The sequence below is a fragment of the Procambarus clarkii genome, chromosome 5 (assembly GCF_040958095.1).
Source record: "Procambarus clarkii isolate CNS0578487 chromosome 5, FALCON_Pclarkii_2.0, whole genome shotgun sequence".
NCBI lineage: Eukaryota > Metazoa > Arthropoda > Malacostraca > Decapoda > Cambaridae > Procambarus > Procambarus clarkii.
In genome coordinates this window covers 37,974,110-38,000,427 of record NC_091154.1, presented here as the reverse complement: position 1 = coordinate 38,000,427, position 26,318 = coordinate 37,974,110, and the positions used below count along the sequence as shown (strand labels likewise).

General features: G+C 43.0%; 2 protein-coding genes across 2 annotated transcripts; one reads left to right on the top strand and one right to left on the bottom strand.

Annotated features, from left to right (window-relative positions):
- Positions 1 to 8,528: 8,528 nt before the first annotated feature.
- On the top strand, positions 8,529 to 13,672 carry LOC123753204 (uncharacterized). The gene is made up of 4 exons (XM_045735194.2): positions 8,529 to 8,567; positions 9,757 to 10,977; positions 11,936 to 12,073; positions 12,457 to 13,672. The coding sequence occupies exons 1-4, from the start codon at positions 8,556 to 8,558 to the stop codon at positions 12,526 to 12,528; spliced, it is 1,443 nt and encodes a 480-aa protein (XP_045591150.2). The 5' UTR covers positions 8,529 to 8,555; the 3' UTR covers positions 12,529 to 13,672.
- A 527-nt stretch (positions 13,673 to 14,199) lies between these two features.
- Positions 14,200 to 21,212, bottom strand: LOC138350459 (cuticle protein 19-like). Its single transcript, XM_069301370.1, has 4 exons — positions 21,143 to 21,212; positions 16,910 to 17,146; positions 15,881 to 16,036; positions 14,200 to 15,366 (listed from the first exon to the last, which is right to left on the bottom strand). Exons 1-4 carry the CDS (start codon positions 21,200 to 21,202, stop codon positions 15,310 to 15,312), a joined length of 510 nt encoding a protein of 169 aa, XP_069157471.1. The 5' UTR covers positions 21,203 to 21,212; the 3' UTR covers positions 14,200 to 15,309.
- Between the last annotated feature and the right edge of the window lie 5,106 nt (positions 21,213 to 26,318).

Below are 26,318 nucleotides of genomic sequence, written 5' to 3'. Positions count from 1 at the left end.
ACCTGGGTGTTAGTCAGCTATCACGGGCTGCTTCCGGGGGTGGAGGCCTGGTCGAGGACCGGGCCGCGGGGACACTAAAGCCCCGAAATCATCTCAAGATAGGGAGGTTTCCCCACGGGGTTATGATGGAAACCTCCTAACGTATGACGAACATTAAGTGACACTAACATGGCTGTAACTTAGACACCCCAGTGTCTTATCCAGTGTTCAAGAGAGAACTGGATAAGCACCTCCAAAGGATACCTGATCAACCAGGCTGTGACTCATACGTCAGGCTGCGAGCAGCCGCGTCTAACAGCCTGGTTGATCAGTCCAGCATCCAGGAGGCCTGGTCGACGACCGGGCCGCGGGGACACTAAGCCCCGGAAGCACCTCAAGGTAGCCCCCTCCAACCCCTCACAACTGAAAATAAAGAAAAGTGACGATTGACGTTTCGGGCCTTATCGATCCAGGACGGATCGAAACGGGAGAAAGGTCCCAGGGTAAACCCCCTCGGCTGGACAGAAGTGTTTGGGCAACTCTTTCTCTCACCTGATGCCTCTGTTTACCTATTTATTAAATAGGTGAACAGCGAGTTAAACTGCTGTGTGGGTTTTATCCTGGGGTAAGGTCAGTAGTTGACCTTTTGCAATATATAATTATATATATATATATATATATATATATATATATATATATATATATATATATTTATATATATATATATATATATATATATATATATATATATATATATATATATATATATATATATATATATATATATATATATATATATATATATATATATATATATATATATATATATATGCGAACAAGCCAGAATGGTCCCCTGGACAATATGCAACTGGCTGTGCATATATATATGCACAGTTATATATATATATATGTATATATATATATGTCGTACCTAGTAGCCAGAACTCACTTCTCAGCCTACTATTCAAGGCCTGATTTGCCTAATAAGCCAAGTTTTCCTGAATTAATATATTTACTATAATTTTTTTCTTATGAAATGATAAAGCAACCCTTTTCTCTATGTATGAGGTCAATTTTTTTTTATTGGAGTTAAAATTAACGTAGATATATGACCGAACCTAACCAACCCTACCTAACCTAACCTAACCTATATTTATAGGTTAGGTTAGGTTAGGTAGCCAAAAAAAGCTAGGTTAGGTTAGGTTAGGTAGGTTAGGTAGACGAAAAAAACATTAATTCATGAAAACTTGGCTTATTAGGCAAATCGGGCCTTGAATAGTAGGCTGAGAAGTGCGTTCTGGCTATTAGGTACGACATATATATATATATATATATATATATATATATATATATATATATATATATATATATATATATATATATATATATATATATATATATATATATATATATATATATATATATATATATGTGTGTGTGTGTGTGTGTGTGTGTGTGTGTGTGTATGTGCACTGGTAAATAGAGTTCTTAGTGATATATGCATATATATACACACAGGCAGCCTGTCCCTGACAAAATGAATTAAGAGAAAACTGAAAACATCTAAGAAAACGAAAATCCGTTTCCGCCTATTAATGGGTGACTCAAGGTTATTTGAATTGCTCATTTAGACGCATTTTTAAAAACGATTGCTAACTTGCTTCATCTAGATGAAAAACATTTACTTTCCTCACAAAATCAATAGGTGTAAGGCTGCTATATTTTTTTAGTTCGCATTTTAAATTGTGCAAATCATATTCATTACCTACATTGACAAAAATAATTATAAGTAAAAAATTTGATAAAAAGTCATTTATAAGGAATTATATGTACTTTCTTAATAGTATTTACCTAACAGTGACTACATGGAAGTGAGGTCTTCCTCTTTACATGTTTTACCTGTTGTACTTTTGTACCTGTTGCGTTATAATTTAACTTTCTTGTGATACGAATTCTTTATTTTATTTTCAGATATATACAAGAGTTGTTACATTCTTGTACAGCCACAAGTACGCGTAGCGTTTCGGGCAGGTCCCTGGAATACGATCCCCGCTTCGAAGAATCGTTTTTACAACTAAGTACACATTTTACTGGTGAGTTAAACAGAGGCTACAGTTAAGGATTTACGCCCAGTAAATGCTCCCCGGTCAGGATACGAACCCATGACAAAGCACTCGCGGAAAGCCAGGCGAGTGTCTTACCACTACACCACGGAGACTTTATCGAATCTGGCTTTTAACTTTTGATGGAAGAGGATTTCAATAACCTCTTATTTTCAGTGCATTCTTGCTCTACTTACTTTTACATTTAAAGCGACTGTCCTTGCCCACCTTGTCTATTCCCTTCTAGTATCTCGCATGTTTTGATCATATCCTCTCTGGTTTTTTCTCTCCCCTGGGAGAATAGGACTTAGTTCACTTGATCTTTTCTCACAGCTTAACACTCTTTGTAACTATACTCTCTGTGTACACTCTTGGGCACTCTGTGTAACTGTACTCTCTGTGTACACTCTTGGGCACTCTGTGTACACTCTTGGGCACTCTGTGTACACTCTTGGGCACTCTGTGTACACTCTTGGGCACTCTGTGTAACTGTACTCGCCACCCAAGTAACAATATCACATCAACCGGTTACAAATTCCCATACATTCAAAATGCCATTCATGTATACAAAATTCATATGCAAAGAACCACAGAGGCACTGATGCCTGAGAGCGTTCGTATCTCTCACCACATAACATAAAGGTTCAGCGTGTGATGATCTTATCTTGATATCCCTGAAGAGGTTGATGGGAATTAATTAAATCCAACACCAGTCTCAAGGTGTAGGTCATATTTCGAAATTGCCTGATATTATAGTATTTGTGTTTCTATTACGACTTTATCTTAGGTAAATAATGTACTGAAAATTGGTGAAAAATAACCTACCCATATATGTACAAAACACACATTTTTTTAATACATTCAAAATGCCATTCTTAATCCATATTTTATATTTGATTATTTCCTAAATGCCATATTTCAATGTCAATTCAATTTAAGTTTTTTTCCTAGTCAATTTTGAACGGTTTTGTCCTATAGTTCGTAGTCCAGGGATACCTGAACTCCGACAGGTATATCCCGCTTGTCTCTGAATATTTAGAGTGTACTTTCTTGAGCATAGTTTACTTTCTTGAGCATAGTTTACTTTCTTGAGCATAGTTTACTTTCTTGAGCATAGTTCTAAACTATGAATTAAAGTATACTTGCAGGGGGAAGGGTGAGGCACCCTGCACCCTCCCAGGTAGGGGGTATACCCGCCTCCCAAGTAGGGGTACACCCCTCACAGATATGAGGGAAGGGGGGGGGGACCTACCACTCACAGTTGGGAGTACTGTACCACTTAATTCACCTTCCCCATCCCCCCCCATCCCCCCCCCCATCCCCCGGTTAATAGGCCTCAAGCCCGTCAGTAAACCAAATCAAGGTTTCGTGTTGTTTACTTGATCTTCAAAAGCTTTTTACAGGTACAGGATTGGTAATTAATTTAAACGTAAGTAGGTGATGGTCATGCTGGTAAGGGTGACATTAACATCAGGGTGTGGTCGTGGAGTGTGGTGAGGGTGTGGTCGTGGAGAGGGGTCAGGGTGTGACGCGGCCAGACCTACCGGCGAGTGGTTTACAAAATCCGTAGTATTTGTATTCATAACGGGGGCAATAACACTCGCTTCTACAGCAGCTCTGGTAGACTAAATATAGTAGAAGTAGTGTATGTAACCCGGAGTTAACGGGGACTCTTAGTCTAACCTTCTCATTTTCTACCCTGATCCCACTCGTTCAAATAGGATCAAACTAGCAGACTTGATCAAATCTATATTTTTGGTCTACGTTATTGCTAATGATTTAAGAGCAACGTTAATTCCACATTGAGATAACGTTATCAACGCCAAATGAACGATGATTCAACATTAGTAGTATTGGATAGTGTGCCCCGCTGGAGGGAGGGAGGGGGGGGGGGCGTATCACAGGTGCTGCCGCAACTCTGCGGTGTGACCTGGCGGAACTAAACGCCAGTTGAGGGTAGTAATTACGGAACAGCAGACGCGGTCATTCCCAACAGGGCAGTAGCCATTGGCGAAGCTCTCGCTCTCAGATTGATTAAGTGATTGATGAAGATTAAGCCACCCAAGAGGTGGCACGGGCATGAATAGCCCGTAATCTAGCTCTCAGCTACTGGAGATCATATATAGCTGGTCCAGCGATCAGAGAGAGAGAGACACGGGCTCACCATAGCCCGTGCTTCTTGCCCCGCTCCTGTGCCAGGTAAGTTACGGGCTCACCATAGCCCGTGCTACTTGGAACTTGTTCCGAGTAGCTGAATCTATAACAACAACAACAACGATCAGAGAGAGAGGGGATATACACACCCCACACCCCTCTTCTCCCCCTTCCCGTGCTTCTCGGTGAGTGTATACCTTATGAGTTTACCTCTGTTGTGGATTATACGCAGGGTTAAGGTATTCTTGCTCGTTGGTCTGTAAACCTCAGTGTTATGTCCTTAATAACCCTCCAGAGGATGTACTCCACAATTGTAAACTGTATTTTTTGCCAGGTTGCAACATATATATATATATATATATATATATATATATATATATATATATATATATATATATATATATATATATATATATATAATAACGACACAAAACGAATCGTAGCTACACCTTGGCGTGGATTATATGGACTCGGTGAGGGAGCCGGTCGGCTGAGCGGACAGCACACTGGACTTGTGATCCTGTGGTCCCGGGTTCGATCCCGGGCGCCGGCGAGAAACAATGGGCAGAGTTTCTTTCACCCTATGCCCCAGTTACCTAGCAGTTAAATAGGTACCTGGGTGTTAGCCAGCTGTCACGGACTGCTTCCTGGGGGTGGAGGCCTGGTCGAGGACCGGGCCGCGGGACACTAAGAAGCCCCGAAATTATCTCAAGATAACCTCAAGCCTTCTACTCAATGACTGTGTTTTTTAGATTCAGGTAAGTAGTGAGTCTTACGTATGTTGATGGATATTTTCGTTGTCCTTATACTTCACAGCTATTTTTATTGACGTTAAAAAAATTTAAGCGTTTGAATTTTGTTTTTATTTTTGTATATTTAAATTTTTGATATCATATTCCTACATATAATAATCAGAAGACAGCAAATAAATCCAACATTCAAGAGGACAAGAATTGACTTAACTAAAGAAAACGGACTCGTTCAAGTAATAAACAAACATTTAACCTTTACGAGCTAATCTGGTTTTCACTTCATATGAGCTTAGTGGACGACGTTTGTGGAGCACCCACAAGTGCCCTGCCCTTGATGTGTGAGGCGCGGAGGTGGTGGATACTGTCAGAGTTTGTTGTTTTTGTTCTTTTTTGGGGTTGGCACTTCCCCTCACAGGTGAGGGGGTGTCTCTTCCCCTCACAGGTGAGGGGGTGTCTCTTCCCCTCACAGGTGAGGGGGTGTCTCTTCCCCTCACAGGTGAGGGGGTGTCTCTTCCCCTTACAGGTGAGGGGGTGTCTCTTCCCCTCACAGGTGAGGGGGTGTCTCTTCCCCTCACAGGTGAGGGGGTGTCTCTTCCCCTCACAGGTGAGGGGGTGTCTCCCCTTCACTTGTGGTGGTACATTCCCTTTTCAGACGGGGGAAATACGCTTGCCTCACAGGGGGTGGTACATTGCCCTCACAAGCGAGGGTACATTTGCCTCACAGGGGGGTGGTACACTGTCCTCACAAGTGAGGATACATTTGCCTCACAGGGGGTGGTACACTGTCCTCACAAGCGAGGGTACATTTGCCTCACAGGGGGTGGTACACTGTCCTCACATGTGAGGATACATTTGCCTCACAGGGGGTGGTACATTGCCCTCACAAGCGAGGGTACATTTGCCTCACAGGGGGGTGGTACACTGTCCTCACAAGTGAGGATACATTTGCCTCACAGGGGGGTGGTACACTGTCCTCACAAGTGAGGATACATTTGCCTCACAGGGGGGTGGTACACTGTCCTCACAAGTGAGGATACATTTGCCTCACAGGGGGTGGTACACTGTCCTCACAAGTGAGGGTACATTTGCCTCACAGGGGGTGGTACACTGTCCTCACAAGCGAGGGTACATTTGCCTCACAGGGGGGTGGTACACTGTCCTCACAAGTGAGGGTACATTTGCCTCACAGGGGGTGGTACACTGCCCTCACAAGCGAGGGTACATTTGCCTCACAGGGGGTGGTACACTGCCCTCACAAACGAGGGTACATTTGCCTCACAGGGGGTGGTACACTGCCCTTACAAGCGAGGGTACATTTGCCTCACAGGGGGTGGTACACTGTCCTCACAAACGAGGGTACATTTGCTTCACAGGTCCAGCGAGATAGATAATAGAGAGGGGGTGGTACATTGCCCTCCAAATATTCCAAATACAACAGAAGCTGATGGCAGGGGAAATGTCATTTAATTAGCACTAAAATCGGTTCATGATCTTTACATTAATGTCCCGTCAAAATAACTTGATAATCTTCGTCTTACGACATAAATTGATCCTGCATTAAAGCATTTTTACCTAAGGATTTCAAATGTTCTGATAGGACTACACATAAGGGGCATAACTGGCAAACCCCTCACAGTGTTCAAGAGAGAACTGGATAAGCACCTCCAAAGGATACCTGATCAACCAGGCTGTGACTCATACGTCAGGCTGCGAGCAGCCGCGTCTAACAGCCTGGTTGATCAGTCCAGCAACCAGGAGGCCTGGTCGACGACCGGGCCGCGGGGACACTAAGCCCCGGAAGCACCTCAAGGTAGCCTCAAGGTAGGTTCCCACTCCCTTTCTGTGCCTCGGGCCATGCCCTAAAAGTGAGTGATTAAAAACAACTGAAAAGTGTGCCGCCGCCATGTAATGCCTGGCGGAACACGTCCTGGAAACACTTTCCTGGAAAGGAAAGAAACAGGTCGAAGGGAATACTTCTGGAAAGGAAATATTCCAAATACTTCCGAAAGGAATAATTCAGTATTCAACTCTTTCCTTCCCACACTTGCCTATCTTCCCCGTTAGGTAGGCCTAGTAACGAGGCAGTAGTTTTCCTGGTGTTTGCACTGTGTGTGTGTGTGTGTGTATTTACTATTTGTGCTTGCAGAATCAAGCAATTAGCTTTTGGACCCTGCCTTTCTATCCAGTGTAATTTCCTCTATTATATCTAATACATATATTTCTAACACACACACACACACACATACACACAACACACACACACACAACACACACAACACACACACACACACACACACACACACACACACACACACACACACACACACGCACACACACACACACACACACACACACACACACACACACACACACACACACACATCCTCAGGAAGCAGCCCGTAGCAGCTGTATAACTCTCAGGTACGTATTTACTGCTACGTGATCAGAGCATCAGCGTGAAAGAAACTCGGCCCATTATTTCCGCCTCGGCTGGAAATCGAACCCGGGCCCTTAGAACTACGACCCCCGAGCGCTGTCCACTCAGCCACGAGGCCCCAAACCCCATGTGTAAGTGTGTGTGTGTGATCATCATATATTATCATATATTATCATATACCACTTGGTTAACTTGAAACAACACATGAGTCGGCTCAAGAAAGGTCATGCTTATAACAACTGACATATACCATGTTTTATAGGCGTATGACCCACAAGTTGGGTCAAGACAATGTTCCAACTGACCTTTAACGTGCCCCAGGAGTCTGTTCCAGGGAAGGTCAGAATGCAGTATACTGACATATACTATAGAAGTCAGAGGGGAGGAAATAATAATTACGGATCATCAGCACTGCTCACAGCCACACCTGCTGAGGCGTGCAGGTGTATAAATGTTGTGCTCAGAAACTGTCAATGTGGCTACCGTCATACTGACAGTAAATGACGGCGATACTAACAGTAGCTGTCATATAGTCAGTGAGTGTTCCCGTGACATGAGCAGCAGCAGCAGCAGCAGCAGCAGCAGCAGCAGCAGCAGCAGCAGCAGCCATAAAACAGTAATAGTAAAATAGTCGTACGAACAATAAAAGCGGAGATGGATGCAGTTTTAATCATGTAGATAGTGAAAGAAAATACCACAGATAACTACAGTGACAGTGAGAGTAACTTCAAGGTCCTCAAGCTGGAAAACAACATTGAATCATCAAAATCAAGTTTATCCCCCCCATCGCCTCCACCCGAGGGGAAAAAAAAAAAAACATGCAGATCTTTTGCAACAGAGCCACTGAACGACCTTAGGACTATCTAACCACGTCACACATATCACTATAACAAGTCCCTATTGAACAAAAGCAAGCGAGCATGATAAGAAGCCTCACAGTTGAACAATATTTACAAAATTTGCTTCACGCTGAACGCAATTTACAAAAAAAAGAGACGTGATAGCGGGCACTATTAAATATGTGAGGTTGAGAAAGTGTTGCAAGGTCAAGTTTCCAGGGGATATATGTATATATATGCGAGAGGATAGAGCCTCGAACAGCAGTTAGGCAGCAGCCACCATTCCATCATTATGTCTCCTGAGGTTTGTCTCTCAATATATACATATATATATATATATATATATATATATATATATATATATATATATATATATATATATATATATATATATATATATATATATATAAATCTTTCTTTACTTCTTTATTAATGTAAACTGATGACCTCTCAAGGGTTAGAAGCTGTCTGTCCTTACTATACTCTGCTATCTATTGCAATAAGTATACTTCCCACAGTGAATAACAAACCTGCCCTGCTTTAGTGTATGTAATACGTTGAGCTCTGGTTCGCCAGGCGTTTCCCCTGGCGGAGTGTGCTATAGTACGCCAGACGTACCCCTAGGGTATGGGGGAGAGACAGACTACTGTTCGCCGGACGTGCCCCTGAAGACTACACCACATCGTAGAGCAGAGAACATCGCCACATCTTCTCCTTATTAATGTTCATGATTTGTTCTTGTTGACCCCTGATGTTTACGGTGTGTCCATGATAGTAGAGTGAGACCTTCCATCCTCCCTCTGCACCCACTTTGACCCATGATAGTAGAGTGAGACCTTCCATCCTCCCTCTCCACCCACCTTGACCCATGATAGTAGAGTGAGACCTTCCATCCTCCCTCTGCACCCACCTTGACCCATGATAGTAGAGTGAGACCTTCCATCCTCCCTATGCACCCACCTTGACCCATGATAGTAGAATGAGACCTTCCATCCTCCCTCTGCACCCACCTTGACCCATGATAGTAGAATGAGACCTTCCATCCTCCCTCTCCACCCACCTTGACCCATGATAGTAGAATGAGACCTTCCATCCTCCCTCTCCACCCACCTTGACCCATGATAGTAGAGTGAGACCTTCCATCCTCCCTCTCCACCCACCTTGACCCATGATAGTAGAGTGAGACCTTCCATCCTCCCTCTGCACCCACCTTGACCCATGATAGTAGAGTGAGACCTTCCATCCTCCCTCTTCACCCACCTTGACCCATGATAGTAGAGTGAGACCTTTCATCCTCCCTCTGCACCCACCTTGACCCATGATAGTAGAGTGAGACCTTCCATCCTCCCTCTCCACCCACCTTGACCCATGATAGTAGAGTGAGACCTTCCATCCTCCCTCTCCACCCACCTTGACCCATGATAGTAGAGTGAGACCTTCCATCCTCCCTCTGCACCCACCTTGACCCAGTATTGTTCTTCCTGTTTCTCCAGGTGTGTTTGTTGATGTTGTTGGGGGCTGTGGCCACGACCGGCGTCGCGTCTGCCGCGAAGCTGCCCCTTCCTCAGGACTCCGGCCCTCCCTCGGACCTCTCCCAAGCCCCGGAGGAACTTGCCCCCGGTCTCGGCTCTCTGTCTTCGAACTTGTATGAAGCGCCGGTCGAACCACTGGTACCTTCGAGATTGTATGAAATTCCGTTTGTGCCAGCTGCCACTGAACCAGCTGCCACTGAACCAGCTGTCACTGAACCAGCTGCCACTGAACCAGCTGCCACTGAGCCAGCTGCCACTGAACCAGCTGCCACTGAACCAGCTGCCACTGAACCAGCTGCCACTGAACCAGCTGCTCTGTACGAAGCTCCACCTGCGCCATCCACCACTGAACCAGCTGCTCTGTACGAAGCTCCACCTGCGCCATCTACCACTGAACCAGCTGCTCTGTACGAAGCACCACCTGCGCCAACCACCACTGAACCAGCTGCCACTGAACCAGCTGCTCTGTACGAAGCACCAGCTGCGCCATCTACCACTGAACCAGCTGCTCTGTACGAAGCACCACCTCCGCCATCTACCACTGAACCAGCTGCTTTGTACGAAGCACCAGCTGCGCCATCTACTACTGAACCAGCTGCTCTGTACGAAGCACCAGCTGCGCCATCTACCACTGAACCAGCTGCTCTGTACGAAGCACCAGCTGCGCCATCTACCACTGAACCAGCTGCTCTGTACGAAGCTCCACCTCCGCCATCTACCACTGAACCAGCTGCTTTGTACGAAGCACCAGCTGCGCCATCTACTACTGAACCAGCTGCTCTGTACGAAGCACCAGCTGCGCCATCTACCACTGAACCAGCTGCTCTGTACGAAGCACCAGCTGCGCCATCTACCACTGAACCAGCTGCTCTGTACGAAGCACCAGCTGCGCCATCTACCACTGAACCAGCTGCTCTGTACGAAGCACCAGCTCCGCCATCTACCACTGAACCAGCTGCTCTGTACGAAGCACCAGCTCCGCCATCTACCACTGAACCAGCTGCTCTATACGAAGCACCAGCTGCGCCATCTACCACTGAACCAGCTGCTCTATACGAAGCACCACCTCCGCCATCTACCACTGAACCAGCTGCTCTGTACCAAGCTCCAGCTGCTTTATACAGTGCACCACCTGTAGAGCCATCTGAGCCGTCTGGCCTGTACCAAGCACCGTCAGCGCCTGTAAGTAAGCAGAGTATTGGTAGGGAGTTTCCCGTGGGTTGAAATTGAAATTGAAATAAGTTTATTGAGGTAAAATACACACAAAGGGATGAGGTAGCTCAAGCTATTCTCACCCCGTTCAGTACATCGTGTTAATACATACATAGACACACATCACAAACCATAAACATATTACCAAACATTCTGAGAGATAAACATCTAAACATTTCCTCCGTGGGTTGAGGGAAGGAATTCTAGCAGGAGGTGAAACCATTACTATTCTTCCCTAGCCGTCAACCATGTTTTCCCTGGGGCAGAGAAAACATGGTTGAAGGCTAGGGAGGATTAGTAATGGTCGTAGGTAGCCAGTTGCCATGTTGGAAACGTTCATATGAACACTTGCGTTGTTTAAGCGTAACATTTCCCTTATTTGAAACCTCACTATAAGCCTTACGTTTGGTTCTCAGCATTTTCTTGTTATAAAACATTTTTCTTCGCCATAACTATTGACTCCATTTTAAAGTGGAGTTAAGGTAGGGCAAAGCCTTATTAAGACTTATTAGGACCCTAACAAAGAAGAAAAAACTGTGAAGAATTACAGGTTTAGAACACAATAAGAAATTATCGTTAGATAAGGAAATATGTAATTTTTGTTTGTAATACTTGCTCTATTTGCCTCTATTAATGATATCTTTCCAATGCAGACGAGGAGTCACAAAAACGTGGCTGAAATATGTTGACCAAACCACACGTCGTCACCACGCATTAGAAAGTGAAGGGACGACGACGTTTCGGTCCGTCCTGGACCATTCTCTAGTCGATTGAGTCGTCCCTTCGTCGTCGTCCCTTCACTTTCTAGTGTGTGGTTTGGTCAACATCTTTTCCAGTATTCTGAAAACCCTCAGGAGAGAGGAGGTGTACACACGATTCTTGTGTACAATTGTGCAACAACGACGTTTTAAAGTCGTCTGCGTTACAGATGGTCGGAATGCCGTACGACTTCCAGTGGGTCGTCCAGGACGGGGAGAGTGCTAACGACTTCAGCCATGCGGAGAACAGCGACGGTCGTACTACCCAAGGGGAGTACCGCGTCCTCATGCCCGACGGTCGCACTCAGGTGAGTACCTGCGTCTTGATACCCGACGGTCGCACACAGGTGAGTACAACGTCCTGACGTCTGACAGTCGCACTCAGGTGAGTACTTGCGTCCTGATGCCCGACGGACACATTCACGTTAAAATGCCATCAATGAAAATTCCAAAAAATTATTTTTATCCATAATAGTGTGAACCAGTCTGAGACTACCATATCCTAAACAGTCTAATATATATATAAATGCAGGAGTTTCAGTTTTAATGTTCATCTGAGTGGTCGAGTCTAGTCACGAATTTCCATAGATGGTCTCATCCTAATAATAATATAAGCATATAGGCTTATATAATAATTATAAACATATAGCAGTTAAAAGTTCAACTCACTGATGCACTCTGCCTCACGCAGGTGGTGAAGTTCGTCGACAATGGGAAGGGTTTCCGTGCCTCTCTGTCTGTGACAGGGAAAGTGGGAGAGTGATCTGCTTTGCTCACCTGGATTCGCCTAACTGTTGTGAGACGCGCCCCCATACCGATGCTATATTCACATGCGAACTGATGCGTTCCGTCTGCGAAACGTTGAAAAGGTACATCATATGTCCTAATTCTTGCATGTGCATGTGTGCTATTTATTGCATGTGTGTATAATATGCCCTAATTTTTTTTTCTGAGGGATCTGCATTGTTTATTCAACTAATTCTACAATATGGTATACTTCCACAGTCGCTATATGTACTATGTACACAATATACACTGTGAAGATACCCCCACCCCCCCTAAAATAGATAATTGACATATACAGTTGAGATTGAAATTCAACGCTAGGTCAAATGTTAAAAAAATAAGGTCTGATATAATACTTTTATGATCTAGAAGTGATTAGGATTATTTTCTCAGCTGGTCCTTCTTCCATGTCAATATAAATCCAATTTTGATTTTTATAAGCGATACAGTTTACCTTTTTTACGTAAACTCTACAGTCTGTACGAGTACTGTTATTTTAGAGGTTACGTTGTATTTGTTACGTATATTCGTGGCAACGTAGCCTGAGCACTGATCTTGTCCTAGCCGCAAAGTGGGGAGTCAGGCTCGTCAAGGTGGTGAGGTGAAATGGTGACTTTAGCGGGTTTGCGTATGTAAACACACACATACACACACACACACACACACACACACACACACACACACACACACACACACACACACACACACACACACACACACAAAATGTCTTGTGTGTGTGTGTGTTGTGTGCCATAACGTTAGTTGGTAGGAATTCCAACTAACTCAGTGTTGTGTTGTCATGTAACTTATAAACGAGAGTAGGTAGGTAAACACTACTAAAATATTCACACACACACACACACACACACACACACACACACACACACACACACACACACACACACACACACACACACACACACACACACACACACTTTTTTTTAACCAATTGACTAATTAATTGTTGAATCGTCGTCATCAAAGTCAGGTCTTATCGAACCTAATAGCAGCTTTACCTATAACAAAATGTAACAATTTTGAAGAGCACGAAGAAGATTTTGTACATCTCGTGGAATAAGAATATTGACCAGCCTGGACAAAAATAAAAAGTTCCTGGATAATCTCAGTTCATTCTAGTCCTATGGATAGTAAGGGCAGAACCACAGATCAACGAATATGTCATGAGAAAAAAATATCTGGTTTAGAAACGGGAGATCAACAGATTTTCGACAGAAACCACTATGCACATTTTACTCAAGTCTCCTTTTTCTAATTCACGAAGGAGGTTGACAAACTCCATAATTTTTTTCCAGCGACTTTTGCACCTTGACCCAAAATAGATTTAAACAAAAAATTTGTGTTGGAAGTTAAAATATTACAGTTCATAATGAGTTATAATGTTTATGCTCTGCTATTATATCTCTCCACATTCGCCTTTCCTCCAACATCGGGCAAATGGAGCTCGGTGCTGCCGTGTTGGCAATTCACTCGACAATATATTTCAGTGATGAATTCAATCCCAGCGTCTGCAACACTGCAGCGGACAGCAAAGCGGCCAAGAGAGAGTTTTCCACTCTGTATGATACTTGCTATAATATTCACCTTCCGACCAATTCATTTAAACATGGAGGACAAAGAGACTTGGGTATTGACAAATACGACTTTTTTATTACATACAATGTATTGTATTGTACAATCTCGAAATGCTAAGGTATAATAAGATGTAGTGTAGAGACAGAAAAATTCAGAGGTGAAGTTTACAACTTAGATGAAATAAAAGTTTTTCTTAGGGTTTACAAAAAAAATATTATTGATTACCAAAAAAAAGTATAAGAATGAGGAACGCTTGCCACTGAAGATTACTACTTGCTGTTGAAGAACACTTTTTTCGCTGTAGAAAACTTTCCACTGAAAAATACTTGTTTCTATCTGAAATCTTATGACAGAAAACACTTGTTACTGAAGAAAAGATGCCACTGAAGAATACCTGCCGCTGAAGAACACTTGCCAGTGGAGAACACGTGAACACTTGCTATTGTAGAACTCTTGCCGCTGAAGAGTTTTGTAAATATATATTTTGTCAGGTATTAGTACATCATAAGCCACCTAATATATAAATATGAAAGAACGGTCGAACAAGAGACAAGTTCTGAAACAGATGAAGATTTTAGGTCCGGTAGCCCTGAATACCTCTTATGATTTTTACATTGTAAGTGTGTGATTTAACACTAATAAACTTTGAATGAGAAAATCTATACAAGTTTTTTTTTTTTTTAAAAGAAGCATCAAAAGTGTCTAATTCGAGCTGTAGAAAATATAATGAAAATATAATATATATTTTTTGTAAGAAATTATTCTGTTACGGTTTCAACTATGCATATATTTACAAATTTCACAATTTGAGGAGATAAGAATGGTCGAGGAGAGAGTACACGAGAGAGCAGAGAAAGTGAGAAAGGAACTTTAATGATTGGTTCGTAGGAATGGTCGTTCCAGGGTCGTTGGAGTGAGGAAAGAAAGCTCGTTGGCTCCGGTTGTCCATGTATCATGGTCGCCCTTGCGTTCTGAACGTTCGATTTGGAAGTGCTTCGGAGTTTACAAATTTATCGCAAACAGGATACATGTTCGGCAGCAAGTGTTCAGAAGGAGGGTCTCTAATGATCGGAATTATGGGATCCGAGGCACTTCGAAGTTCGAAATCAGATAACTGATCAATCAGATAGCTGATCAATCAGAGAGCTGATCAATCAGATAGCTGTTACACGTAGGTCACCTCGGCGTTGAATCCACCGCCGTTGTCGAAGAACTTCACCACCTGGGGAAAAAAAGAGACAATTAGGAACAAGATTGAGAATGGCACAGTTGACGAATGAGCCTTAATGATGGTCCTGAATCTTACGTATCAATAACTTCATCCGGCTGATTTCTCACGACATTGCCAAACTTTTTTTTTTATCAAAGAAATAATATGTGGGATATTTGACTCTCAAGAAAATATAAACACTCAGAAGTACACGCTTGAATACGATCGTCGGATATCAGGATGCGGTATTCACCTGAGTGCGAATGTCTGTCATCCAGACGCAGGTACTCACCTGAGTGCAACAGTCGGGCATGAGGACGCAGATACTCACCTGAGTGCGACCGTCGGGCATGAGGACGCAGGTACTCACCTGAGTGCAACAGTCGGGCATGAGGACGCAAGTACTCACCTGAGTGCAACAGTCGGGCATGAGGACGCAAGTACTCACCTGAGTGCAACCGTCGGGCATGAAGACGCAAGTACTCACCTGAGTGCAACAGTCGGGCATGAGGACGCAAGTACTCACCTGAGTGCGACCGTCGGGCATGAGGACGCGGTACTCCCCCTGGGTAGTACGACCGTCGCTGTTCTCCACATGGCTGAAGGCGTTGCCACTGTCCCGGTCCTCAACGCCCCACTGGAAGTCGTACGGCATCCCCTCCATCCCTGGGGTAGCTGGGGACTGAGGAAGACAGGTTGCTCTAAGTCTTGTGGTGCTACGTTTGGTTCCGTGTTTTCATGACCACCTTAGTTACGCTTTAAACATTTGACGTGTTATATTCAATACGCCTCAGCTTCTTAGGTTCTCACCTGATTTATATATCTGCCATTTAGTTCTTCAATACTCTCAAATAAGGCTACCAAGCTACCTATGTGTTAAACTTCTAAGGTTCTCATTGTCCTTCAATATTATCAACGCAGCATAAAAATAATTCTGGAAATTGACTGTTTTCTCTTTATTGATCACTTGGCAGTTTTTCGTGATTTACACACACACACACCGATATATATATATATATATATATATATATATATATATATATATATATATATATATATATATATATATATATATATATATATATATATATATGTATATTACATCTATATTTACATCTCCTATTTAGATAGGAGATGTCTCGTATGGGCCAATAAGCCTTCTGCAGCCTCTATGTTTCACCTCACATTTATCCCTTATGTATCCCCCCATGTTTTTCACCTTCATTATATTATCACCTGACCTAATGCGGGTATAAAATCAACTAGTATATATATATATATATATATATATATATATATATATATATATATATATATATATATATATATATATATATATAGGCCTACAGGGCCTTATCTATGCCATGTAGCCCTACGGATTCATGCATACTCTGCATACAGATTCTTATCTATCTCCCACATGCAAGTCCTATCCCGTATAGGAAACTGACCCCAGCTTCGTTTCCCATCATTCTCAACCATCACTCCGAACCCCTCATAAGTTAGTAATTCATGTAATAAGTTCTTCAGAGCAAGATATTATTGTGAGTTTTACCTTATAGGTCTGTGGGCGGATATTTGAGGCCTGTGGGGGTGGGTTGTAGGTCTTTGGGGGTGGGCTGTAGGTCTGAGGTGGTGGTGGGCGTGAACGAGGTGGAGGTGCGGGCCTGGGTGGTGGGCGTGGAGGTGGAGCGACGGGCGTCTCGTACAGGCCCGAGGGCGGCGGTGGGCGTTGGTAATTGTACTGTGGGTCAGCGAGAGCTACTCCAGCCACCAGGGTGAGGAGAACCAGCTGTGGGAGGATAATAATACTCATTATAATTATCATTATTAAAATCGGAAAAAAATGACAATCGTAATACTGTTATTACCAGTTGTTAATGGATGTATATATAATGTTTCCCATTTTCCCTTTCACGGACGCACCATGTGACGAGAGAAAACGGTGGTCGTATTGCGCCTAGGTCATGTGACTGGGTCAACTGACCTTACAAGTCGTGTCTGTTTTTCAGGTTGCTGATGTTTATGACTCGTGTGGTGCCATTTATATGCTGTTCTCGCTAATTATTCTACCACTCCTCCAACCCATTCATCCTTCCCTTTCTCGGACGGGTCATGAAATGGGGGTCTTGTATGCCTTCTCTGTGATTAGACAATGAAAGGCTGGAGAAGGGGGGTAGGTTTTTCCGGACACCAAGGCCGTGGTTCTTCTTGGAAGGTGAAGACAGAGGTCTTGTTTGTGTTCTTCTCTGCCGTTTTAATATCGTCGCCCACAATAAAAAACACATTTTAATACGTTCGTTACTTGGGATGCAATTCGCTATTATTACAACTTTTTTGTTGAGAAAGCATTCGAAACCTGTTATTTAATGAGCAGTATCTGGTGTGATACGATAGATTTTGTCCTCTAAAGTTTTCAGAATTTTGGTGTTTCTCTAAAATCACGAAAGGAACCTTACAAAAAACACTGATTTTATTATTTTGTAATAATAACTCGGTTGGAGCATTATGTGATTCATATCTTGTAAGTTATTGCTCATTGTCTGAAGCATTAGCGAGCCATCTCGCCTTTCAGTATGGTCAGTCTGGAATATTAGCGGGCATGTCATCCTTCAGTAAGGTCAGGCTGGAGCATTACTGTAATGGGAGACCAAACCACTCATCAGAAAATGATGAAACGACGACGTTTCTGCATTTTCTTGAGTGTGATTTGGTCATCAACTCTTCAGCCACGTTACCGTGACTCATCATTTGTAGTACGGAAATTATCCTAATGAAACAGGGTGATTGATCTATGGAACCAATTAAAAGGTAACACAATAGACGTGAGATCACTTCCCTGGGGTGACACGCAAGCATAGAGGGATTAGTTAACCACCACGTTCTTGTTAAATAAATTGGTAACCACAACATCGCGGATAAAACATTTCATTCACTAGGATCATCGGAGGCTGGAACCGCAGACCACAAGTTGGTAGGTCTGCGGATTGCTGTTTTTGTTGTTAGCGGTTCGAGGCTCCGATGGTTCAAGTGAATTAAATGTTATTATCCATACGTAATCAATACATCTTCGGAAGGATTCTTCTGAAGATGTATTGATTAATTCGAAAGTACTTAATGAATTTTATGCCTGATTTTTGTTCGTTGTCAGATATTAATTCTTATGTTACACATAATTTTTCTAAGCAGCCTAACCCACCCTAACCTAGCCTAACTTAGCCTAACCAAGCCTAGCCCAGCCTAGCCCAGCCCAGCCTAGCCAAGCCTAGCCCAGCCTAGCCTAATTTAATACCACGCATTAGGAGCAAGAACTACCCAGAAAAAAAAATGTCGGACCTAACAGCTTCCGGAACCCGCAAGACTACGAAATTTGATCCGATATTGGAAAGTTTGCTTAATCGTAAATAACGCGATTAAATACCAAATTAAATACTTAAATACTCTTATAAAATAAATTAAATACTCTTTGTATACTGCTATGGCCCAACAAGATGAAGGCTGCCGTGTCGTATATCTACCCTGGAACACAGACTAACAGCGTCGTTAGCCATCGACACAGTAGACTATACGAATGTAATTTTTCTGGAGATCATAGAATATTTCCAGACAGTTTTGAGTTTGTTACATGAACACACAAATGGCGGCGGAAAAGATTGCAAATGTTGAGAGTTTGCGAGCCGACAATTTCTATGAGAGTCCTGGGGCTAGATTCACGAAGAAGTTACGCAAATACTTACGAACCTGCACATTTTTTCTCAATCTTTGGCGGCTTTGTTTACAATTATTAAACAGCTAATGAGCTCGGAAACACCAGGAGGCTGTTTATATCAATATCAACAGTTGATTGGGAAGTTTTCATGCTTGTAAACTGTTTAAGAAATGTAACCAAAGCCGTCAAAGATTGAGGAAAGATGTATACGTTCGTAAGTACTTGCGTAACTGCTTCGTGAATCTGGCCCCTGATCTTGCGACACAGTACACTTCGAGTGTCCTGATCTTGCGACACAGCAAACTCCGTGAGTATTTTGATCTTGCATCAGAGCAGACTTCCCGAGAGCCTTGAACTTGCGTCACCCCAGATGAGACTGGTGCTCTCATCTCAAGATGCGGCAAACACATGACTGTTAAGAACTGCATTTCATCCGCATCCAGTCAATCCTCATGGTTTACCAAGAGGCAGATCAGAAGTGGCTTTTGCTTAGCCAAAACCATTCGAACCTGTAAACCCATTTAAGTACTAAAATACGTCAATATTGAGCTGCATTTAATTAGACGCTGTGGTCGATTACGTGCTAAAATTTCGGTCCATTAAGTGTGAGGACAGGTTGCTACAGGTTGTAGCAATCCGTTAAAAAAGCGACGTATTAGTCAAAATCAAAACACTGTAATTTTGACGTTTTCTCTACATTGGCCTCGATAGATTGTACGTTTCTGGCTAGGCAAAACAGTTGCATTGTTTACGGAGTGGCGAATCGTGATAATGGGCTGCAAAGTGAGCCTTGGGCTCACTTTGTGTAATGTGGGCTTTGTGTAACAGCCCTCGATCCTGTCTACGTGGTGCTCGATCCTGTCTATGTGTTTCTTTATCCTGCATACGTGGTTCTCGATTTTGTCTAGGTGGTTCCGGATTCTATCTACGTGATTCTCGATCCTCTCTATGTGGTTCTCGATCCTGTCTACTGGGTTCTCGATTTTGTCTACGTGATTCTGGATCCTGTCTATGTGGTACTCGATCCTGTCTATGTGATTCTCGATCTTGCCTAGGTGGTTCTCGATCCTGTCTAGGTGGTTCTCGATCCAGTCTACGTGGTTCTCGATCTTGTCTAGGTGGTTCTCGATCCTGTCTACGTGGTTCTCGAGAGTGATCAACGCGTTCAACGCCACAAAAGCAAAACAGCCGTTGATCTCGTTAAACTAAAAATTTAGCCTTTTTAAACAATATATAGCTTCATCAAAGAACAAATGGAATACATTTTTAGGCGTAAATAAAATAGAAAAATTAAATTAAGGTAATTCATTTTTCTTTCTTCTGTTCGTAAATGATTTACATAGAATTACAGAGTAACGTAGCTATGTTTTTCATTAAACTGTCAGACAGTCTCAAGTACTGTTAACTCGAATACACAGTTGGTGAATTCTTTCTCTGCTAGAGGTCCCCAGCTTCCCTGCCTTCCAATTGTACGACTCTTAGAAACCAGCTTTATCTGACTTCTAGAGACATACAAATTCCCCCGAGGCTGTTATCAAGCATCTCTGAGCCTTCTGATCGCTAGAAATGGAATTTAAACTAAACATTTCAGTCTAATCATTTTGTTATTCTTACCGGGATAACTGATGCGATATAACTATTTAATAAATTATATTTTAATTGTTAATATGACTATTTTCTTTATTCCTATTTATATATTTTTCATGGCAATTGTGTTCGATTTATAGTGTTAGTACTCTTAATCTAACCTTCTTTTTGCCATCTTTCTCTTATTTTAGTACTCCTTAGAGTATTATTTTGTAAGGGTATTATTTTGTAAGGGCAGCAGTGCACAGTATTATTCTGTGCACTGCTGCCCCATCTTTGCTATATCTTTAACATGAGTCTTAGAGTATATACTACCCCATCTACAGTACCGTTCTTCCCTCTGTCTATGCCTCACTCAGGTGAGCAATAGCTCTCCTTAACACTATCCTCCCTCCTTCCCTCCCTCTCGAGTCCCACTCACTCCCATCACACACAAAACTAGGTGAGTACACGCCATGGAACGACGGGCCAGACAAGCAAGGGACGACCTACCTTACAAGATGCCATGTTGATGCTAGAGAGACGATGTGGGGCCAACTGCACTCCTGTCATGGTGTCTTCCTTGCTTATATACCCCCCTATTCCTCCCCAGCACTCCATCTCTCCCTCACTTTCCTCCTTGTAAGGTGGTGACCTGACCTCCACCTTGGTGCTGCTCCGATCCGCCTTCTTCAGCTCACTTCTCAAACACCCAACCTGTTCCCACGAGCTGACAAATTTATGAATTAAAATAGTTCCACCAACCATTAGCGTACGAACCTATACGACCTCACCTGAGCTATAGAACCTGATGTTAATTCTTAAATTCCAGTGAAGCCATTCTGTTTGGACGTTGCAACTGATAGCCTCCAAATTGACTGTGAGATGAATTGAGAGGTCAGATCTGTCATCACCAGATGGTGATGACAGAGCAAAAGTTCAAATAAATAGAACTGGGCATAAGTTCAACCCTCTGAAACTGGACATAAGTTCTTCTATTAAGAACTGTATATAAGTTCATCCATTTAAAACTAGGCACAAGTTCAACCATTTAGATCTGAATATATATTTAACTAACACAACCAATTCTGTAGAAATGTTCCAAGATGATATCCTTTAAATAATCAAATTTTACGAAGACTTTGAGCGAATATGTTTTGAATTGTCTATAAAGTCATCCTTATCCAGTAGACAACCCCCCTCCCCTTTCCTTCCCTGTTCACCAGTACAGATATCCATTGAAGCTATTTGTTGTTGTTTTAGATTCAGCTACTCGGAACAAAAAAAGTTCCAAACAGCACGGGTTACGGTGAGCCGGTAGAGGACTTACTGGCACAGGAGATGTGTTCTATTGAAGCGTCTTTCTATAGCCAACGGGAACTGTTCAAATGGTTAGCGGAGACTGAGAATGATTCGTGTTACTGTTCAGGAGAGATCAGGAATGCACCTGCACATGAGACCTGGAATCATGAATTGATACGGGTCCAAGAAGTACCGGGATGCCATCTCTTTCATTACGTGTGGGTTGAGTTTTGTTGCTGCTCGACATTGTGATTGAATCCCTGTTCCTGGAATTATCTCACTGTCGTAAACTAAATAGGAGATCATTACAACCTCGTGAATAATTCCAGTAATTCCCAATAACTTGTGTTAGCGAGGCGTTCAAGACTCGGACCTCCCCTACAGTTCATCATGTGCTAATTGGGGCTAATTATCAGGAACTCTTCATACCTTCCGCTAATGATAGGTAAACTCCTCTCCAAGGATTCTAATTATCAAGCGACTATAATTATATTGCAAATTTGTATCTTTGAATTATCGCAAACCGACACCTGTAATTAATACGCAAAAACGCAAATTACGCCATTGATCACTGTCTATAATTTAGCTACATATGGCGCGAGCTTCAGCCATGAAGTGGAACTAATATGTGTCTTCTAGGTAAGGAGAAAGTGAATAGATATTTTGTATTTTTTCCTTATTTTATATACTTTATTAAGTAAGATATTGTATAATATCTGGGTGTAATATCCGGGTAAAATGTTAGAACCGACTGTATTGAATCAACCCGTTCTCGCAAATTTAATAAGTCAATATTGACTTATTAAATATGTGCATAGGTGACATACTTAACATAATAGTTTCCCTTGAAAAGCTTCATAGAAAACACCGACCTTACCTAACCTACTTAGTATGTTAAGATAAGCATCTTATTGCTTCGTAATTACAATTATTACCTAACCTATACCTATAATAGGTTAAGTAACAATTGTAATTACGAAGCTATAAGATGCTTATTTTAACATACTAAGTAGGTTAGGTAAGGTCGGTGTTTTCTATGAAGCTTTTCAAGGGAAACTATTATGTTAAGTATGTCACCTATGCACGCAACTAATAAGTCAATATTGACTTATTAAATTTGCGAGAACGGGTTGATTGAATTTATATATAAAACTTGTGGACTAAACAAAAAGATCGGAAATAAGGTTCTGGTTCTAGTCTTTACTGACTCCTCCTAGACTCAAGTTCAGTGGTTGTAGCCCCAAAACTCTCTCCTGCTGGTTCCAGCTCTAGTGATTTTGGTCCCCAATGCCGCCTAATGAGCCAGATCCAATGGTTTGTAATCCCCCAATGCCGTCTAATGAACTAGATCCAGTTGCTGTAATCTCCCAATACCGCCTAATGAGCCAGATAAATTGGTTGTAATCCCCTAATGCCCCCTTATGAGCCAGATAAATTGGTTGTAATCCCCTAATTCTGCCTAATGAGCCAGATCGAACTATTTGACCCCAATTGTCTTCTACTTGTGCTAGTTCGAGTGGTTGTTGCCCTCACTACCTCCTCCTCGAGCCAGTTAGGAGTGACTGAGACCTTGGCTATCACCCTCTGGTGACCATCCAATATTCTGCCACTGTTGTAAAGGCGTATTTAATAGTGACATTTCCCCAAAAGTTTCCTCTCGGTTAAAGGTTAATTTGGAATTGGGTGTTCTTGACCCTTATTTTGTTAAAAATATATTCATTGCTAAATATATCAATTCCATAATAATTTAACTGTTTGCGGTCGAGTGCATATCATAGACCACAGCACCAGCAGCAACAAGAGCTTACAGCAACCAATAAGAGCTTACAATACTACTGCCGAACGGAGGACCATCAAGAGGCCTCAGCACAATCATCAGAACCATCACCAACAGAAGCCTGTGGCTGTACTATCAGAAGCAAGACCAACAGGAGCCAGTACAGGTATCATTCGTAGATTTTCTGTTCAACGTCACAGTCAAGAAAAATGAAAGTGGGGAGATAGGGAGTGGAGAGGCCAGAGGTGTCTCTCAGTACCTCCAACCTGCCGTTGTGACGTAGGTCAATCTTCCTCCACCAACGGACAGGTCATGAGGGAGCGTTACTGGTACGCAAAATATTTGCGAAGCCTCTTTTTGTTTTCTTTCCATGAGAACCGGTATGTTTTCGAGAGATATCAGGGAAGTCTCCCGGTGTGGTATACTGCGCGAAGAAGCCACTTAAGTCGACGTAATGCCCCACGACTTCGATGTTAACTCCTTGTGAGTGCGGGTAAAAAGGGTTCGCTGCTGTTTTCCGCCCTCACACAGGCCAAAGCTAAACTGGTAACTTCTCACTATATACGTTGATGTCAAGTGGAGGAGTCCATTACGCCAGGGACCTCCATCCCTGATCCCGATTTCTCCTGCCTTAGTCCTGGGCAGCGCCGTGTTCCACATCCAGTCCTCCTCACCTCATTTACACCATCAATGCTCTCTCCAGTCGACTACGACATCTCGGTGTCATTTTTCGACTTATCCTTTCGGTATGAGGAAGAGTGATGAAACATATTGAGAGGAATGTGGCAGGTAGGCCTTAAATTGGTGTTTGTTAACAGGATGTAAAGAGCTTGTTGCTTATCTCGCCTATATGGGAGCCGGTGGCTGAGCGGACAGAACACTGGACGCGTGATCTGGTGGTCCAGGATTCGATCCCGGGCGCCGGCAAGAAACGATGGGCAGAGTTTCTTTCACCCTGATGCCACTGTTACCTAGCAGTAAATAGGTACCTGGGAGTTAGTCAGCTGTCACGGGCTGCTTCCTGGGGGTGGAGGCCTGGTCGAGGACCGGGTCGCGGGGACACTAAAGCCCCGAATCCATCTCAAGATATATCTCTTCACGTCGTTTATAGTGCATTTCCATGGTTGTTTATAATGAATTTCCAAGGATTTTTTTTTAGTGTATTTCTATGGTAGTTTATAATTTCCTTCTGCGTCACCGTCGGGAGAAGTGAAAGTGAGGTGTTGGGTTGTGATGGGAGATAGAGGTGTTTCTCAGTGGCTCCAACCTGCCACCGTGACCGAAGGGGGAATGGGAACCCCTTAATCCCCGGGTGAGGTCATGAGGGAGCCTTACTGGTGCGTGAAATGTATGCAGAGACCCTTTTCTTGACAGGGAACCCGGATTATATTCTTGAGACTTCAAGGACGTCTTCCGGTGCGGTATATACCGGGCGAAGGGAGCCACTTATGACAAAGCAATGTCCCGACTTCGACGTTAACTCCCTGTTGTAGGGGGTTGCGGATTCAACGGTGCTGTTCTCCCTCTTGACACAAGCTACGTCTACAGTGGTGGCTCCTCCTTGTACTTGTTGATGTCGACTGCAAGATTCTATTATGCCAGAGACCTTCACCTATGATCCTGATTTCTCCTTCCTTAATCCAGGGCAGCGTCGTGTTCCAGATCCCTGCCTCGTTGCCTTTCCTTCAGTATCTCCAATACACACACAGTCTTCATCAGTAAACAGACTACGTAAGAGAAATCAACATTTAATTATGTATAAAAAAAATAGGCTTGACGAATCTTAGTGAGGATGAATTTAGTTGGAATTTAGTTAGATTAGAAATTTAAAGCATTAGCTATTAATGGTTGGGGAGAGGGGGGATTGAGGGGTATGTGGGTAGATCCCGACCCACCTATGGTTACCTATGATCCTCCTTGAACGACTATCTGTCACCCTACAAAGTTTTGTTGAGGCTAGAGCTCCGAGTCTTCCACCCTCGAACTGGAAGACGGACAACCCAACAAACTGACATCGAGGCCCCCGACTAGGGCGCCGAGGCTCCTGACTAGGGGCGCCGAGGCCATTGGCTAGTACGCTGGAGTTATCTTCCCCGTCAGCCTCCGTACGAAGTGGAGATGGATGCCACGCTCCGCGTTGGAGTGAAGATGGATGCCGTCCTCCACGTGGGAGTGGAGGTGTGGCTCAGCCAGTGGACAAGTCCGACCCTAACCATAAGGCTCTACGCTGTTCGACCGTCACTTGAGGCGGACAACCTTGAAAAGGTATTAAATTTTAAGAGTTGATTTGAGCATCGACTTTTATGTCGAATATGGCCCGTCCTCCTCCCAGATCCCTTCCAATTGCTGTGTACTTATACTTCCATAGAAACAAAATGGGGTTGGGATTCGTTTAGTAGTGTTAAGTAAGAATTACCGGTGATGAGTTTTCATAGAAAAGTATAAAGATTTAATAAAGTAAAAAAAGGAAAATTATTTTAACCTCCAAGATTTTCATACCTCTGATACTTAAAGAACTCAAAGATTTCCACCCATTATATACTTTTAAACATTTTTCAAAATTTTCAATATGACACATTTTTAAAATTCATGAACAACGCTTCGATTCCT

Coding starts and splice junctions, on each gene's coding strand:
- LOC123753204 (XM_045735194.2), top strand. Junction 10,978..11,935: donor ACCAAGCACCGTCAGCGCCT/GTAAGTAAGCAG, acceptor TCTGCGTTACAG/ATGGTCGGAATGCCGTACGA. Junction 12,074..12,456: donor TGCCCGACGGTCGCACTCAG/GTGAGTACCTGC, acceptor TGCCTCACGCAG/GTGGTGAAGTTCGTCGACAA.
- LOC138350459 (XM_069301370.1), bottom strand. CDS start 21,202: ATGACAGGAGTGCAGTTGGCCCCACATCGTCTCTCTAGCATCAACATG. Junction 17,147..21,142: donor TCAACATGGCATCTTGTAAG/GTAGGTCGTCCC, acceptor ATCCTCCCACAG/CTGGTTCTCCTCACCCTGGT. Junction 15,367..15,880: donor TGCCCGACGGTCGCACTCAG/GTGAGTACTTGC, acceptor TTTTTTCCCCAG/GTGGTGAAGTTCTTCGACAA.